The 18,713-nt window shown below is 30.0% G+C and overlaps 5 protein-coding genes across 5 annotated transcripts; 3 read left to right on the top strand and 2 right to left on the bottom strand.

Annotated features, from left to right (window-relative positions):
- Positions 1-1,094: 1,094 nt before the first annotated feature.
- BX664DRAFT_353888 (uncharacterized protein) lies at positions 1,095-4,332 on the top strand (the record flags this gene model as incomplete). Its single annotated transcript, XM_051547712.1, has 9 exons — positions 1,095-1,137; positions 2,599-2,657; positions 2,721-2,762; positions 3,625-3,696; positions 3,749-3,794; positions 3,868-3,994; positions 4,058-4,089; positions 4,167-4,225; positions 4,294-4,332. The coding sequence occupies 9 exons, from the start codon at positions 1,095-1,097 to the stop codon at positions 4,330-4,332; spliced, it is 519 nt and encodes a 172-aa protein (XP_051395913.1).
- Positions 4,333-4,465: 133 nt separating this feature from the next.
- Positions 4,466-5,501, top strand: BX664DRAFT_344248 (uncharacterized protein; the record flags this gene model as incomplete). The annotated part of the gene is made up of 4 exons (XM_051547444.1): positions 4,466-4,666; positions 4,796-5,023; positions 5,175-5,178; positions 5,271-5,501. Coding segments are annotated over 3 exons (303 nt in total), but the record flags the coding sequence as incomplete, so codon positions are not given.
- A 5,521-nt stretch (positions 5,502-11,022) lies between these two features.
- Positions 11,023-14,415, bottom strand: BX664DRAFT_287828 (uncharacterized protein). Its single transcript, XM_051541768.1, has 7 exons — positions 13,712-14,415; positions 13,421-13,605; positions 13,319-13,348; positions 12,753-13,224; positions 12,529-12,689; positions 11,692-12,467; positions 11,023-11,606 (listed from the first exon to the last, which is right to left on the bottom strand). The coding sequence occupies exons 1-7, from the start codon at positions 14,332-14,334 to the stop codon at positions 11,142-11,144; spliced, it is 2,712 nt and encodes a 903-aa protein (XP_051395911.1). The 5' UTR covers positions 14,335-14,415; the 3' UTR covers positions 11,023-11,141.
- A 1,206-nt stretch (positions 14,416-15,621) lies between these two features.
- Positions 15,622-17,000, top strand: BX664DRAFT_362832 (uncharacterized protein). The gene is made up of 5 exons (XM_051548340.1): positions 15,622-15,694; positions 15,753-15,909; positions 15,988-16,411; positions 16,477-16,626; positions 16,698-17,000. Exons 1-5 carry the CDS (start codon positions 15,652-15,654, stop codon positions 16,713-16,715), a joined length of 792 nt encoding a protein of 263 aa, XP_051395910.1. The 5' UTR covers positions 15,622-15,651; the 3' UTR covers positions 16,716-17,000.
- Positions 17,001-17,035: 35 nt separating this feature from the next.
- BX664DRAFT_381147 (uncharacterized protein) lies at positions 17,036-18,499 on the bottom strand. Its single transcript, XM_051548937.1, has 5 exons — positions 17,985-18,499; positions 17,764-17,913; positions 17,552-17,664; positions 17,163-17,484; positions 17,036-17,087 (listed from the first exon to the last, which is right to left on the bottom strand). The coding sequence occupies exons 1-5, from the start codon at positions 18,406-18,408 to the stop codon at positions 17,059-17,061; spliced, it is 1,038 nt and encodes a 345-aa protein (XP_051395909.1). The 5' UTR covers positions 18,409-18,499; the 3' UTR covers positions 17,036-17,058.
- Between the last annotated feature and the right edge of the window lie 214 nt (positions 18,500-18,713).

Here is an 18,713-nt window from a genome sequence, read left to right as displayed (position 1 = left end):
GAAAAGAAAAGAAAAGATGATATTAATGATTGACAAATCCTTCATTATCGTATTTACGTCTTACCTTCAAATATAATACCCTTGATTTTTTTTGTTTGTGCTTGATAACCATAATTGATAGATATGTTCAATAGCCTTTCCATTGGCATGATACTGGAACACTACTGAGAAAAAGAATGAGAAACGCAGCCATACCTAAATCACTTACTATTTTACTATTTCTTTTTTTTCTTTTGGAATTATAGTAGTACCTTTGATAGTTATAGTCCATTGTTATAGTTTCATGATCTATTGACTATATATGAGGATTCACTTTGTAAAGAAGAGTCAAGAGATGGTATTTATAACAAGATAAAAAAAAAGAGAGAGAGAGAGAGTTTAGTTTACAAATATATAAAGTCCCTTTTATTATATCTTTACTTACTTTTTATACAACATAAAAAAAAAGAAGTTTATAACAGTAGTGATAGAAGAAGAAGAAGAAGAAGAAGAAGAAGAAAGTGTGAAAAAAAAAAAAAAGTGAGGTCTATTTTATATAACCTTATGAATTGAGCCTTTCCTTTTTTTGGGAATGTTCAACTACCGCTTTCATAGTTTATATTCATTACTTTATTATTTGTTATTATCAGATAATCAATTTATCATATCTTAAACTGATTTATTATTCTAAACGGACATGTAATTGATGCTCCTTAGATTAATCAAAAGTTGTTTATAATTGATTTAAGCCTATATGCTTGACATTCCTTGTTCTTTTGTAATCTTTCTCTACTGTCATAGTTATTTAATTTTCAATGAAATACAAGGAATACAGTATGAAATAAGTGATAAAATCATTCACTTGAAAGTGTTTATTCTAATATATCATCATCATCATGATATTACTATAATCAATAATAAAAAAAAAATCAATTCAAAAAAAAAGCAACTTAAACCTATGTGATTCCTTATGATTGGTAGATTTGATTTGCATGATTTTTTAAACTGGCTCCGATCAGGTAGACATATAAAATAAATCTTTTTCTTTTTTCTTTCTTTCTTTCTTTCTTTCTTTTTTTTTTATACATTTCCAACTTCATTACTATATCCTACTCATGTTATCTATGTGGTTTTTACAAATATTTACTCTTATTAAAGGTAAGTTTCAAAAACAAGTGTTTTTCTTCTTTTTCTTTCTAATCTCCTTCCTTTTTTTTTTTTTTTTATTATATACGTTCTTCTGATCTTGATCTTTTTACTACAACATCTATCCATCTAGAATTACCGTTCTTTCTTCTTCTCATACTTCATAATTGGTATCCTTGACAATCGTCATCACTGAATATATGTCTGAAAGAAAGAAAGAAATCTAGATACACGAAGACTTGATCATTTAAATATAGTATCAATAGGATATTACGCGAAGCGGCTATACATCATCATCAGCGGAATAGATAGATATATATACAACAGGATCACAGAATTAAACGAAATGAATACGTGCTATTGTCATAAGATATGGACAACATGGATGAACAGGATATATTATAGGATTCAACCGGATTGGATTATACAATCAATTAGAAGTATCATCTTTATCCTTTTTTTTTATTCTGGCTTATGAATCGTTAGTGATTCTTTTTACTTGTAGTTTATAATGGTACTTAGTATATCAATTATATGTATTTATATTCTTTTTCTTTAATAAAATCATAATTATTATTTTTCTCGAACAGTCATCAATGCATTTCTGTACCTGGTTCCTTAAATAAATTAAATGACAGCTGAATCCAAAGCAAAGAGAATCAAGTTTAAAGACTTTCGAACAATAATATGAAAAACAAGAAACAACATGGAATCATATTAATTCTCTTTTTCATATATTTTGTCGTTTTTTTTTTTTCCTTTTTGCTATATATTGTATTCGACTCGATCTAAATGTATTATCAACAGTGAAAGGAAAAGTAGATTAGTTTTTGACATTTTCCTTTCAATGTCAAAAAACTAATCTACTTTTTTAATTGTACATTCATTATCACATTACAATATATTCTTTCTCTTTATTTTGCTACTTTTGGTACGTCACTTTTATCTATTTGGGCTTTTGCTTTCATTTTTTTTTTTATTTATTTCTTTTCCCCACATTTTTCTTTTCTTTCTTTCTCTTTCCATTTCTCCACACTTTTTTCATTCATTCTCCGCACTCTGTTCGCGTCTCCATATTGGAATAATGACAGGTAACATATAAAATACAAAGACAGTAATAGATTCTTATTCTATTATTGTCAATTTAAAAAATAAATAAAATAAAATAATAAAAAGTCAGTATAAAATATAATTACTTACTTGTTTTATGTTAATTCATGACTCTTCTGGTTTTTCCAATTGTCAAGATCTCTTTTCTTCTCGGTTTTGGTCAAACGAAACGGTGATACAAAGCAAGCCAATGGTTGTAAAAAGATAAGTCTAAAAAAAAATAATAGATGTTAAATATTTTTTATTGAAATGAGTTTATGAGTTGGCTGAATTGAGGTATCTTTCAAAGCAATCACGTATCTTTTCTTTTCTTTTTCCTTTCTTCTCTCGCCTTTCTTTCCTTTTTTTTTTTTTTTTCTCTAGCTTTACCTGGTTATGGCTCTTCTAATGGTTTGGAAGTGGCTGGAATGACAAGAATGGAGGTAAGACATAGATTAACGAACTAATCGTTTTTCTTTTTTTTTTTTTATCTTTTTTACCGTTAGACCCTGGACGGAGCACCAAATGCAAGCCAACCTGTGTTACAAGTACTTTTAAAGATCTTTTTTTTTTCTTTCTACTTGGTTGGTTATTCTCTCCTATGATGTTGGTCTCTTCAAGATCATTTCTCTACTGGTATGGTGTGTCTCTCACTCTCTTGTTGTTCTCTCTCGAGTTTGTGTGGTCTCTTCTTCTCTTTTTTACTTGGTTGGTCTCTCTCTCTCTCTCTCTCTCTCTCTCTCTCTCTCTCTCTCTCTCTCTCTCTCTCTCTCTCTCTCTCTCTCTCTCTCTCTCTTTTTCCCTTTCTCTCGTCTGTCTCTCATTGTGATGGTGTTTCCTTCGAAATCTCTTTCTTGCATGGTTGGTCCTTGTCTTTCTTTTTTTTTGTCCCTCCCACTTGGTATGATGTCTTCCACTTATTGTTTTCTCCCATGACCTTGGACTATTATCCCTTCGTCTTGTGGTACTCTCCATTCCTTTCAACAAAAATCAATAGCTTCGGTTTCCCCTATACTATTTGTAAATTGTCCTTGGTTCTTCCATTGGTTTGACTTTTATGGTTGATGCATCAACACTTGTGAATCATGTAACTAAGGTAATCCATACATTAAAAAAAAAAGAGAGAATAACGGTGATGAACTAGTACTCGTTTTATTGATTCTATTTTTAGATGCTACAATTGTCGCCTATACAATCAAGATGATGCAAAACATCCACTGGTTATTGACAAGGTAACATGTATAAAAGAAAAAAAAGAGTACCAGATTGCTACTCATTGGTTTTTTTTTAATTTGTAGGTATCATGATTGTCGTCTATACAATCAAATGTCGAATGGTCATCATCGTTTTATACTTAGCTTTTGGTGATATTCAAAGATCATGGCGTGATGACCTTTGTTTATCTAACAGGCATTGGACTTGGTCGAGGATGACTGGTGTCTAGGATCATTTATGAATCTAGGGGCTGGATCTAGTGCTCAAGTAGGTGGAGACTAGAAGGCAACATGCAGGGAATACAGTATATCGCCTATAGGCCGTGTTGTTTCATGCTGGAGTCCTTGGAAGTCCTGCCATTTGCGGTATGGTTTGGAAAGAATTAGGGGATAATATCATAATTGGTCAGTGGAGCGTATCTATTAAAACCGGAACAAGCTACCTACCTTGATGGTCTTAAAATGTCAGATGTACTGCTAGTGGCAACCCTTCCTTCTCTCCGAACCCATGATGATGATGACATTCAATTGCAATATGATACAAAACATCCATTGTCGTTGACAAGGTAACCTGTATATAAAAAAAAAAGTAACGGATTGCTATTCATTTGGTTTATTTTTATTCGTAGATACTATGATTGTCGTCTATACAATCAAATCAGTAAGTTATCAGGAAAGAAAAAGATGATCAATCAATATTACATACAATCACTTGCTTCTTTCTTTCTTTTTTTTTAGATCCTTCCTTTTATTGTACGGGGATTGATACGGTATCGCTGTCAGATGATATACGCAAGGTAACAATGGATATATATATAAGAATAACAGTGATGGAGTACTGTTTTTTGGTTGATTTTATCTGTAGGTACAATGGTTGTCGTTTATGAAATCAAATCTCGAATAATCATCATTACTTTATATTAACCTTTAGTCAAACAAAGCGGTCAATGGAGCAAAATGATAAGTCTAAAAAAAATAATAGATGAAAAAAGGGAATGATACTAATGTATTTCTTCTTTTATTTTATTGATCTTTTAGATATTATTGTCTCTATAGTCCAAATATTTTTTATTGAAAAGAAAAGAAAAGAAAAGATACGTGATTGCTTTGAGAGATACTTTAATTCAGCCAACTCATAAATTCATTTCTTGTTTTATCTAACTGAGTTTTCATTTCTTTTCCTTTCCTTTCTATCTCATTTCTCTCATCTTTCTTTCCTTTTTTTTTTTCTCTAGTTTTAGCTGGTTATGGCTCTTCTAATGGTTTGGGAGTGGATGGAATGACAATTATGATGGTAAGACATAGATTAAGGAACTAATCGTTTTATTTTTTTTATCTTATTTACTATTGGACTCTGGACTGAACAGCAAATGCAAGTCAACTTGTATGTACAGGTACTTTTGAAGGTCTTTTTTTTTCTTCCTACTTGGTTGGTTATTTTCTCTAGTGGTATGGTGTCTCTCTCTCTTGCTGTTCTCTGTAATGTTTGTGTGGTCTCTTCGTCTCTTTTTTTACTTGGTTGGTCTCTCCCTTTCCGTTTCCTTCGTCTGTCTCTCGTTGTCATGGTATTTTCTTCCAGAATCCTTTACTACGTGGTTAGTCCTTATCTTTTTTTTTTTTTTTTTTTTTTGTTTCTTCCTATTTGGTTGGTCTCTCCCATGTTTAATGGTCTGATTCTGTTTTCTACTTGATTGGCATTTCTGTCTCCATTAGTATTATTATTATCATTGTCATTATTATCACCAGTATTGTATATATTCTTTATATTGTTCGTATTTAGTTACTTTTTTTCTTTATTCCCTTTCTTTTCTTTTGTAAATTTACCCTTTTATTTAAATAAAGTGTTTGATTATTTAAATTATCCTGCTATGATGTTTTGCGTATGTACCTATTGCTACTATCTATTGCTGTGATGATTTAATAAAAATGTTTCTTTGAGTGTATTATGTAATAAAGTACATGGTCTATCTTACGGTATCATCAATGACATCGTTATTTTCGCTAAGAGAGAAGACGAACAGTCAACAGTATACAGGTACAACTTGCTATTATCATGGGTGGTGATGATGATTGATAATAAGAGAATATATATGCTTAAAATGATGAACGTAATGTATGAAATGAAATAGCAGATACTGATGTGTATATGAAGTTTGTTTTTGCAATAGTTTTTTTTATTTTTTATTTTTTAGTGAAACTAAAATGATGATCATATTATTCTTCCTTATTACTCCTTTTGATAATGATGATGATAGAGGACAAATAGATAAATAATAGTGAAATAACAATAATAAAATATGAGTTTATTTAAAAGATTATAAAATATAAAACACTATAACTAAAAAACTAAACTATTCAATAAACTAATTTCCATGATAAAGAGTTGGATACTTTTCCCTGGTTTGCTTATTCTTTTATCCAGTAGAAAACTTATAAATCCAGTTAATCATATTATATATTTCTTCATATATCCTATCTACTATATGTTCATAAAAAGAGTAAAAAAGAAAAAAAAAAAAAACAACCAAAAATAGATTAGTTCATAATAGGAGAGACTAAAAGAAGGAATAAGTATAAAGTATAATATATATATAAAGAGTGACTTTTAAGTATATAATATAGATTAGTAAAGTAATGTATAATGGTAACTTACAATGTTCAAAGTGCCAGTGGTTAAAAAAAAAAATTCAAAAGTAAAAAAAAATTCAAAGGTAAAAAAAAGTGAAGAGCGCGCCAGAGCTTGGTCCAATTTTTCCATTGTCTCCAATAATTTTTTTTTTTTGATCTCGACCACCAGATCTTTTTTTTTTTTTTTTTTGAGATTGGAACCTCCAGACCTTTTTTTTTTTTGTGATCCAACACACTCCCACATTGAGACCGGACTTTGAAGTTATACCATTTATGGAAAACACTTATGATTTTAATAAAGTAGAATAAGATGAATAAATAATAATAATAATAATAAGATGATGATGATGATATAAAGATAAACTTTATTAAAGAAGAAGAAGAAGAATATAAAAAGAATATAATAAGACTAAAACTATCAATAAAAGAGACTACAGAAAAAATATCATCTATTTACACACAAATTGATTTCCCTTTCCAGTTGTTCTTAATAATATAGTTAGTTGCATTAGTTATTCTTCCTTTTTATGTATCCAATTCTCATTTGGTTCTGTGATCGGTATATATAGGATAATGATGCATCAAAACAATAAAAAAGAAAGAAGAAAGAAGAAAAAGAGAATGAGAATCATATTTTAAATATTCTTTTTTTTTTTTTTTTATCTTACTTTGAATGCACTAATTGATCATACTTGAAAATGATCATAACAATTGAATAATAGTAACATAATAAGACTGATGGACGATGTATCATGACAACCTATCTATTTAGTAAATAAATGTTTAATGGTTGATGTGTATAATATATATATTCCACTGTAGTTGGAACTTATACCAATAATATTTGAAGGATGACAACGATAGTAATGATAGCGATATCAATTTCCACGAGGATAACTAACTGATGAGAATTCAAGCCATCTTGATAAGAAGGGTGCCTTTATAGAAAATAGAGTAACATATAAGCAGCTAAACTTGTATTTGTAACACTACCCATCAACAAAAAAAAAAAAAAAAAGGAAAAGAAAAGATGATATTAATGATTGACAAGTCCTTCATTATCATATTTTAGGCCTTACCTTCAAAGATAATACCCTTGATTTTGTTCTGCTTGTGCTTGATAACCATAATTGATATATATGTTCAATAGCCTTTCCATTGACACATTATATTGGAATACTACTGAGAAAAAAAAAAAGGGAAGAATGAGAAACGCAGCCATACCTAAATCACTTACTATTTTACTATTTCTTTTTTTTTTTCCTTTGGATTTATAGTAGTACCTTTGATAGTTATAGCCCATTGTTATAGTTTCATGATCTGTTGAATATATATTGAGGATTCAGTTTGTAAAGAAGAGTGAAGAGACGGTATTTCTATAACAAGATAAAGAGAGAGAGAGAGAGAGAGAGAGAGAGAGAGAGAGAGAGAGAGAGAAAGAGTTTATTTAGCAAGTATATAAAGTTCCTTTTATTATATATTTACTTACTTTTTATACAAAATAAAGAAAAAGAAGAAGTTTATAACAGTAGTGATAAAAAAGAAGAAGAAAGTGTGAGAAAATAAAAAGATGTGAGGTCTATTTTATATAACCTCATGAATTGAGCCTTTCCTTCTTTGGATGTTCAACTACCGCTTTTCATAGTTTATATTCATTCCTTTATTATTATCAGATAATCAATTTATGATATTTAAACTGATTTATTATTTTAATGAATGTAATTGGTGCTCCATTAGATTAATAAAAACTTGTTTAAATTGATTTAACCTATATGCTTGATATTCCTTTTTCTTTTGTAATCTTTCTTCACTATCATGATTATTCAAAGTTCAATGAATACAACGAATAAGAAATAAGTGATAAAATCATTCACTTGAAAGTGTTTATTCTAATATATCATCATCATCATTATGATGTTACTATAATCAATAAACAAAAAAATCAATTCAAAAAAAAAAGAAACTTAAACTTATGTAATTCCTTATGATTGGTAGATTTGATTTGCATGATTTTTTAAACTGGCTCCGATCAGGTAGACATATAAAATAATTCTTTTTCTTTTTTCTTCCTTTCTTTCTTTCTTTTTTTTTTTATACATTCCAACTTCATTACTATATCCTACTCATGTTATCTATGTCGTATTTACAAATATTTACTCGTATTAAAGGTAAGTTTCAAAAACAAGTGCTTTTCTTCTTTTTCATTCTAACTAACCTCCCTCCTTTTTTTTTATTATATACGTTCTTCTGACCTTGATCTTTTTACTACAACATCCATCTATCTAGAATTACCGTTCTTTCTTCTTCTCATACTTCATACTTGGTATCCTTGACAATCATCATCACTGAATATATGTCTAAACGTAAGAAAGAAATCTGGATATACGAAGGCTTAATCATTTAAATATAGTATCAATAGGATAATTACGCGAAGTGGCTATACATCATCATCAGCAGGATAGATAGAGATATATACAATAGGATCACAGAAATAAACGAAATGAATACATGCTATTGTCATAAGGTGTGGACAACATGGATGAACAGAATATTTTATAGGATTCAAACTGGATTGGATTATACTATCAATCAGAAGTATCTTTATCTTTTTTTAATTATTCTGGCTTATGAATCATTAGTGATTCTTTTTACTTGTAGTTTAGAATGGTACTTGGTATATCAATTATATATATTTCCATTCTTTTTTTTCTTTAATAAAATCATAATTATTACTTTTCTCTAATACTATTAATACTTAGCTCTCGAACAGCCATCAATGCATTTCTGTACCTGGTTCCTTAAATAAATTAAATGACAGCTGAATTCAAGCAATTGATCAATGACATCGTTATTTTCGTTAAGAGAGAAGACGAACAATCAACAGTATATAGGTACAAGTTGATATTGTCATGATGATGATTGACAATAAGAGAATATATATGCTTAAAATGATGAACGTAACGTATGAAATGAAATAGTAGATACTGATGGGTATATGAATCTTGTTTTTACAACAGTTTTTTTTTTTTATTTATTTATTTTTCAGTGAAAATACAATGATAATCATACTATTCTTTCTTATTACTCCTTTTGATAATGATGATGATCGAGGACAAATAGATAAATAATAGTGAAACGACAATATAATAAACAAATGATAATAAAAATATGATTTTATTTAAATGAGAATATAATATCTATAACTAAAAGACTAAACTATTAAATAAAGTAATTTCCATGAAAAAGAGTTGGATACTTTTTCCCTAATTTGCTTATTCTTTTGTCCAATAGAAAACTTGTTATATGTTCAGTTAATCCTATTGTATATTTCTTCATATATCTATCTACTGTATCTTTATAAAAAGAGTAAAACAGAAAAAAAAAAAAACAAAAATAGATTAGTTCATAATATGAAAGAGTAAGAGTAAGAATAAGTATAGAGTAAGTATAGAGTAAGCATAATATATATATAAAGAGTGACTTTTAAATATATAATATAAATTAGTAAAGTAATGTATAATGGTAACCTAACAATGTTCAAAGTGCCAGTGGTTAAAAAAAAAAGCAAAAGTAAAAAAAAAAGTAAAGAGTGCGCCAAATTTTTCTTTTGTCAGAGCTTTGGTCCAACTTTTTTCCATTGCCAACACACCCCCACATTGAGAACGGAATTTGAATTGATACCATTTATGGAAAACACTTATGATTTGCATTAAAAGAAAGTTGAATACATGAATAAATAATAATAATAATAATAATAAGATGATGATGATAATAATAATAATAATAATAATAATAATAATAAGATGATGATGATATGGATTAAACTATTATTAAATGATAATAATAATAATACTATGAAATGATGATTTTATAATTCATAACAAGATGAATATTAACTATGGTATCACTTCTCTTATAATATATACTTTTGATGACAAGTTACTTTTCTCTCTTTTTATCAAATTCATATAATATGATAATATGAATAAATGAATTGTATGATGATATAAAACAATAATGATAACAATAATAATAATAATGATTTGTACTTTATTAAAGGAAGAAGAATATAAATTAACTAATATATGTATGTAACTACTAAGACTAACAAACAACACAAACAACTACAGTAGAGATGGAATAATATAAAATAAGGATGATTTTATTCAAAGTATAATAGATAAATAATAAACAAAGTCAAATAGAACAATAACATCATAAAGAGACCTATAAAGAATAAAAAAAGAGAGAAAAGGTGAAATCCCTACCCACCCACGTCATTATATGATGCAACCAATCTATTATATTAGTAGTAAAAATGATCAATAAAATATATACTTTATACTTATAACAAACAGCCATATCGTAGGAGGGAAGAGAAAAAAATTAAGGGAATGAATGGAAGAGGATAAAAAAAAAAAAAAAACAAAAAGTAGTGGAAAAACGTTGAAGAGATCACAAGGAGACACTGGTCAATGCTGTCCAAGTTCCTACTCAACAACAAACGTAAATTAAAAAAATATTTTTTTTTTTTCAAGTAACACTGTAAATTGTGCTAGGCAATGGTTATTTACAATATTGTTACAAGAAAACGACACCTTTTTAGTTACACTACAATGTGCTAAACAATGGTTTCGTAATGTAAAACTAAAAATGAATAAAAAAAAAAAAAAGAGCGTTCCGAGTGAAGGATACTAGCCCAACACCCCAACTAAAGGTAAGCGAGAGAGATAAAATAAGAAGGATAAAGGAAAGGGAAAGAAAAGAAAGAAAAAAAAAAAAAAAGGAAAGAAAAAAAGAGCTCTAACTATAAATAGATTTAAAAAAAAAATCACGGGTACAAAATTGGTAGAGCCAATCATAGCACGTCTTTCCTTTATTCACTTTTTCATATAAAAAACAAATTACATTTTTGCACTCATCAGTCTATTATTCTTCTATACGAATTGAACACATAGACAAAACATCAAATTATAAAAAGTATGTAGTTTTATTCCAGTGAGATAATATTGACAAATATAAAAGAAATGAGTAGATAATAATGATATATATAAAATGAAAACAAATAATGATGATACTATAAGATCAGGCTTTGGGATCATGATGATGTTTTGCTGTATCAGATGAATTTGAGCTGGAAGTATCATTTCGTTGTACAAGTTCGTAATCACCACCCTTAGTACTTTTGTTGTCCGTAATAAGTTTGTCAAACAAAGTGCCATCAGTATTGTTACGATGGTTAGTGTTTTCACGATGATATTGATCGCGCATAATAGATGTTGACATTTTACTGGCATTATCGAGTGATCGGAAGACTTCATCATTTACATAATAGGCTTTAAATACCCGTTCCAATGTTTGCATACGTTCTTCCACCATTGTTATCCTTTGTTGATCGTTTATATCATTGTCGATATCATTAACATTGAGCATGCTGAATCGTCGATGCACAGGTGTAACCATAGGAATTGTATCTTCGTTTGTCTTGAAGGATGTATACAATCCTCGTAAGATGGATTGCTTCATATTACCAACGGACCATCGATGTACCTTTTATTAAATAATAAATCGTTAATACCTTATTCTCTCTCTCTCTCTTTTTTTTTTTCCACTTTATATTATATAGGAAACTTACAATGCCAAAAGGTGAAAGGGGTCTGTATCCAAAGAGCCAGGCTTGTACAGTAACCAGAATTCCAAAAACACCACCAACAAAACCAAGAGCATTGACCAAAGTGTACATTTTCACTTCACGCTTTGTTGTTTTCGTATAACTATCTGGTGTCACAGCAATCACACCGATATCGCTATGAGTAAGATTATATGTCGGATTTGCTGATTCCATTCTAAATGCTGTTGATATTTCTGGTGTTGAGTTCGTTACAGGTAAAAATCCAACATAATTCCATCCAACGTCTTGCAAATATTGATGATCCGATAATGTATAACCAATGGCGCTGTAAGTAAAAGGAGACACTGTATACACATTGGTAGATTGGAGATCATTCAAATCACTGTTTTGCCAATTCAGTACTTCATCTCGATCCAATAATGAAGGGATTCCATCGTTGATGTTGTAAACTTGTACAATAGGATCCATTTCCTTAGGGAAGGTTGATAAATGAATAGCACCAGCAGAGATTGTTGAATCACCATAGAGTGAGAATATGAGTCGAGAGCCATTATTTGCACCACTAGTTCCAGTTAATTGAAAGTAAACATCTGATCGAAAAAGATAGCAACTAACCATGCCAAATTTGTCCGCGAAGTTGGGTTGGAAAACGGACATATTTAGTGGTTTGATGAATTGATTGCATGAATATCCGTTATCTGTTTGACATGCCACTCCAGGATTTCGAACATCATTGGGATCAGCATAGACTGGATAACCATCAAAGCAAAAGCGGATATCTATAGATGATTGAAAATGATGAGCATTCATTACCATAATATAATAATAATATTTATATACCTGGAACTTCCACTGATGCAGAAGGTGTTTGAATGGTTTGAGTAACGTTGGGACTGTCGATGGCTTGACGTATAACAAAAGCAAGAAAGAGGAGAAAGAGAAATAGGAAGAAGAGTTGAGAGCAAATTCTAGCAGTTTCAGCCCAAATAGGTTCCCCAGAACTAATATATATATATATAAAGAAGATGTGAATATATAATAAATTAAAATCATTCATAACCTACCGAGGCTTCCAAATATCAGAGTGAATTCTATAAATTATCCATTTAATGTGATGTCCAAATTTCCAAAGTAAGATACAGATGATAATCAAAATAAACGCGCATACAACGGAAACACCAATAATGACTCCAGTTGATAGTCCATACCAATTTGTTGATCCAGAATCAGTGAATGATTGTAACCAGCTATCAGTAAAAGTATCCAAGGCATTGATATCATTGTACAGGATACTACCAGCACCACCTATAGCGAGAATAAAATGATCATCAGCACTATATACATATATATATATATTTATTCGCTTACCAAAAGCAACGGTGAGATGACGATCATCAAGTATTTCAGCAACAGCATAAGCACGACGTGATGGAAGAATGCCGCTAATATCAGGAGAAGTCCATGTCCAAGTAGTAGTATCCAGCATATATACAGAATTGATACTAGCACGTAATCTACCAACAGCATTGTTATTACCTATCAAATGAATAATAAGATACAATAAGATTCAAAAATGGTAAAAATAAGATAAAAATAGATTTCACACACACAAAAAAGGACTAATTTTTACCTCCAAACATCAAAATATGGGTCCCATTAACTAGAATAGAATCAAAAAAAGAAAAATGTTGTTAATACAATGATAGAAAAAAAAAAAAGAATATGATATTACTTAGAACAGCGCTATGATGAGCTCTTGGTGAAGGAAGAATATTATTTGCAGCCACTGTAGCATTCACCATGGTCCATTGCTTGCTAGCTATATCGAATATTTGTAGTTGATCCATAGGTGCAAGGATGTTTTGAGTATAGTCTTGAGATACAATGACACCACCAATAATAACTAATTTTCCATTACTATATATGAAATAGGAAAGGGATAAAAAAAGGGGAGAGTGAGTAAAAATAGTCTGTCATCTCTACTAAAAAAAAATCTCAGCCAAAGCTTTTTTTTTTTACTTACCTTGTGAGGGAGGCTGTGTGACCATAACGACGAATAGTAGGTGCTGGCATCGCAGTGAAACCGGAGGTCGAAGGATCGAAGAGCCAGAAATCCGAGAAGATAGAAGTATCATTGACAACACCACCATAGATATAAATTTGACCAGTATTGGTATCAGGTGTTGCTGAGAAAAGCCATCGATTTAAAGGAGCTGCTGTATTTGTCACATTGTTGGTGTTGGTTTGGTTGGACCATGTGGCAGTATTAAAATTGTATTGATATAGTTGAAGTGGGTAAACTTGATTGACGGTAGTATTTGTGATGCCTCCTAAGACTATCATTGAATTTCCATCCTTTGATATTACAGCTTGACCATATGCTACAGCAGGAGGGATATTTTGTTGTGCAAGAGAAGTCCAATTGTATCCAGTCGCTGTTTGTGTTAGCTGATTCAAATCGTTAGTATATTTTGCATTATTACTTTCACCACCAAAGACAATGATTGATTGTTCGCGTTTGATGTAGGCTAGACCTTGTTTGAATGGAATGACAGTTAATAGATTTGGTTGAGAATAATATGCCAATGTTGGGGATGTAAGAAGTACTATCAATAATAAAAGTACATAAATGACTTGATATGTCATTGCTTGGATATTTATAAGTACTGGGTATAACCGTATTGCTTTGTAATAATAGAGGAACGAAAAAGAAAAAGAAAAGAAAAGAAAAGAAAAAAAAAGAAAAAAAAAAAAAAGAAAAGAAAAATAAAGTAACAATGAATTTTTTTTTTTAGAACTACCGACAAGCAAACCAAAAATATCACCTGGAAATAATGCTGTTTTTTTTACCTCCTGTTTTCAGGGAAATCAAATCTTTTTATAGTCCACAAAGCTTTTTTTTTTTTTTTTTTTTTTTTTTTTTTTTTTTTTTTTTTTTTTACTTCCCCTAAATAAATAATATGATCTCTATTATATATATAGTATGATGGTTTCTGCTGATATTACATTATTCAACCAAAAAATCTCAAAACGTAACATTTAGGGTCCCGTTCCATTGGTCTGGATCTTCCAACAAAAAAAAAAAATTCTTTGATTTTTCTTTTTTTATTTCAAAATTGACTTAAAACTAATTAAAGATATCTACTAAATAATCCACTTCGACCTTGACTTTGTTGATCTTGTTGTGTATTCATATCATTATCATTACCAGTTTGTTGAGTACCATATTGATCGGATGATTGACTACTAAAAGTTTGACCAGATTGAGTTTGACCGTATTGACCACCATATTGTCCAGCTTGACTAGTATATTGTTGACCTTGATCACTATACTGTTGACCTTGACCATATGAACTTTGATCACCATATTGTTGACCTTGACCATATAAACTTTGATCACCATATTGTTGACCAGTATATAACCCTTGTTGATTACCAGTATTATCATCAGTACCACCACCAGAAGAAGAATATTGTTGTGAAGAACCAAATTGATTATTTCCACTTTGATAATTTAATTGATCTCCTTGATTATATGGATCACCATATTGATTATAATCACCACCTTGTTGTCTTTGTTGTTGTTGATCTCTGTCCATAATTATTATATTTATTATATCTTAAAAAAAAACTTTTTGTTATAATATTGAAAAAAGAAGTCTTCTCTTATATATACCTTTTTTTTTATCATGGGTGTCGATATATTGAAACCATGAAATATTGTCTTGCATGAATCAAGTCAAATCCCAGGAATTTCATGCCGCTTTCTTTTTTTTTTTTTTTTTTTTTTTTGATTCTCTTTGAAAAACGTGTTCTTCCGTATCCATTTCCCTTTTGGACTTTTCAGATAGCGACTACCGGTGGAGTGGAGTGACTTGAAATTTTATGTTATTATTTTTTTTTTTTATTTCCCTTTTGTGCGCGTTTCCTTTTCCTTCTTTTTTTTTTTGTTTTACAGGAAACATGTCTGATAAATATAAAAACCTCAAGGTTAAAGAACTTCAAGGTATATTATAAGAATATAACTATCAATATAATATATAATTGACTTTATATATTCTTAGAAATTCTACAAAAGAACGGTCTTCCTCATACCGGTAAGAAAGAAGAACTTATTGAACGATTGGTAAAACACGATGAACACAAAGCTCTAGAATTGGAATCACTGGAAGCTGAATTTGGTAACTTGGAAGAATATGATGACTCAAAGATCAATCTAGAGTAAGTAAAAGAAATAAAACTAATCTATATATTAACATTCTCTCTTTCTTTCTTTCTTTTTTTTTTTTATATATATAGTGAACTTGTTGATCCTGAACTTCGTTCTTTCCCACCTGAGAAGAAGGATGATGTTAAACCAACAGAATCAGCTAGTACTAATACTACTACGACGAACATTCCAAATAAAACTAATATCGGCAACAGCAGTGACACAACTAAAACTAGCTCAGCTGAACCTATTGTAAAAGAAGGCTCCAACTTCAAATTTACCCCAATTGTTTTCGACATAAAGACAAATACTGCTACATCTACGAACGGTAATACAGCATCCTCTCCGAAAAAAGCTAGTGAACCATCTTCTGCAACAACTGATGCTGAACGAAAGTTGGAACGGGCAAAACGATTTGGTGTTCAAGTCAATGAAAAAACAAAACAAGAATTACGAGCTGCTAGATTTGGTATCCAAAAACCTTCAACTCAAACTAAGAAGCCGATAACAAAGGTAAAAGTGGGGAAAAAAAAATGATTTATACAATTATGATATTAACAACAATTGTAATATCATAGGGTCTGGATCCTGAAGTACTCAAAAAGCGAGCAGAAAGGTTTGGATTACCTGACAAGAACACAAAATCAGCAAAACCATCAACCACATTGTCACCTGAAGAAGAAGAAAAGAAAAGAAAAAGAGCAGAACGATTTGGAATTGATGTCAATGTAAGTGAAAACAATATATGAATATGTATAGATCTAACCATCTCTCTCTCTTTTTTTTTTTTTCATTATAGAAAAAACAAAAAAGTTAGATATTCCCCCCTTTCCATCTTCACATCATGATGTTTGTATTCTTAGTTATTTGTTTATTCTTTTTTCTCATTTTTAATAAATTACATTTGTCATGATTCTATAGTATCCTTTTTTTTTCATTTTAGACTTGTTTATCCCATGTCATTCCATAGTTTTTGTCATAAAACTAACTCAATATTCATCATCATCAACCATCATAACATTATTCTCATCAATCAGAGTTTGTCAATCATAACATATCACCCATCGATCATACAGCATTTGAAGTAGCAACGCCAAAAAAAAAAAAATCATCCTGATAAAAGACAGTATACACAAATAATTGTCAAAAAAAAGTTTATTTTATTTTCCATCTACTAATGTAGAAGCAGCTATGTACAAAAGAATATGAATAAAAATGATATATGTGGTATGAATTTAATCAATCTTTTTTTTTTTGTGCTTACCTTCTTGTACCGTTAAACCATTCATCATCAGAGCAGCAATTCGTTCTTGTTCTAGTCTATCTTGTTCCCGTTCAACATCACCACGATCGTAGGTTGAAAGATCAATTGCATCTTCTTCATCATCACCATCATTAGCCAATGCAGGGTTGAAATCAAATAGATCACGACCAGACATGCCTTGAGATCGACCAGCCTTCCATCGAGTTTCCTTTGCTTTACGCACAGCTGCTTCCTCCACATCCTTTTGAACCAGTCGATTCTTTTTCCATTCATTAAAGGATTCCAAAGTAACAGGTGTAAGATTGCTTCCAAGTTTGTGGCGCTAATATATATATTAAAAAAATAGATCAGTTGATAATTCATTTTATAAAATAAACTTTGATCCTTACTTCAGATTCCAAAAATTCTTCCAGAGAGATTTCAGATTTTTCTTCAGTCTTGCTTTGTTTCGATTTCAAGACAAATCCTGGTGGAAGAGCATGTCTGTATTTGCAGGTTGAGCCTAAACAATAAGAATAATAAAAATATAAATATCATCATAAAACTTTTTAGAATAATCCTTTTCTTCTTTTATATATATATATATATATATATTACATACCACCATTAGGACATTCCCAGAACCAACCATATTTACTACTTTCAATAGCTTCCAAAAAGTACTTGCATACAATATCAGTAGGAGGTTGTTTTCCAGCTTTACTCTTGACCACTTGTTCTAATTTTTCTTGATCCCATTTTTCCATCGTATCTATTTATCAGATATGATATAAATTATTTTTTTGATCCTTTACCAATATATATATTTGTCTTTTATCTTACCTTCTTCCTTTTCTTGTCTAGAATCAGTATAAAGATCCTTCTTATCTGTTTTTCGATTGACGTTAACATCGTGAGAGAATTTACACTTGGCACCTTTTTCACAGTTTCCGTTTTTGAAGTTGACACAGAGTACAGACTTGGGATCTGTACCAAAAGGTACTTTTTGAACGATTTGCACAGGTTGGAAGAGTTGTTGAAGTTCTTGTTTTCGTTTTTCTTCAGCTGCTTTCTTTTCAGCAATATCACGTTTAACAGTTGACTTGTTCATTTCTTCATTGTGTTTCGCTTGAGCCTTGACATTTTGGATATATTTCTGTACTTTGCTGGATTTGTTCTTGTTCTTCATACCAAAAGTTTTGTCTTCTACTGACTTGGCAGCTTTGGCCTTTTCTGCCTTTGTCTTTTGTTGTTTCTTAGGAGGCATGATTCAAAAATAAATAAACAAAAAGTAAGAGAGGGGGGATAAAATAGATAACCAATAGAAAAAAAAAAATAAAAAAATAAAATAAATGTAGAAGACAATGGTAAAAATAACAAGCCAAAAAACAAAAAAAAATTTTGATAGCCGCAGTGACTTTTCAAAAAAAAAAATATATGCGATATTTTGATTGGCTGGTGATACTCTACAGGTACAGACTAAAACATTAAAATCTGAACAAAAAACATACAAACACATAATAGACTGTATATGTTTATATATATAGTATAGTTTATTTTGTATCAAGGATG

This window comes from Halteromyces radiatus (genome assembly GCF_025201355.1).
Source record: "Halteromyces radiatus strain CBS 162.75 chromosome Unknown BX664scaffold_12, whole genome shotgun sequence".
NCBI classification, from domain to species: Eukaryota; Fungi; Mucoromycota; class Mucoromycetes; order Mucorales; family Cunninghamellaceae; genus Halteromyces; species Halteromyces radiatus.
This window is presented reverse-complemented; position numbering and strand designations above follow the sequence as displayed.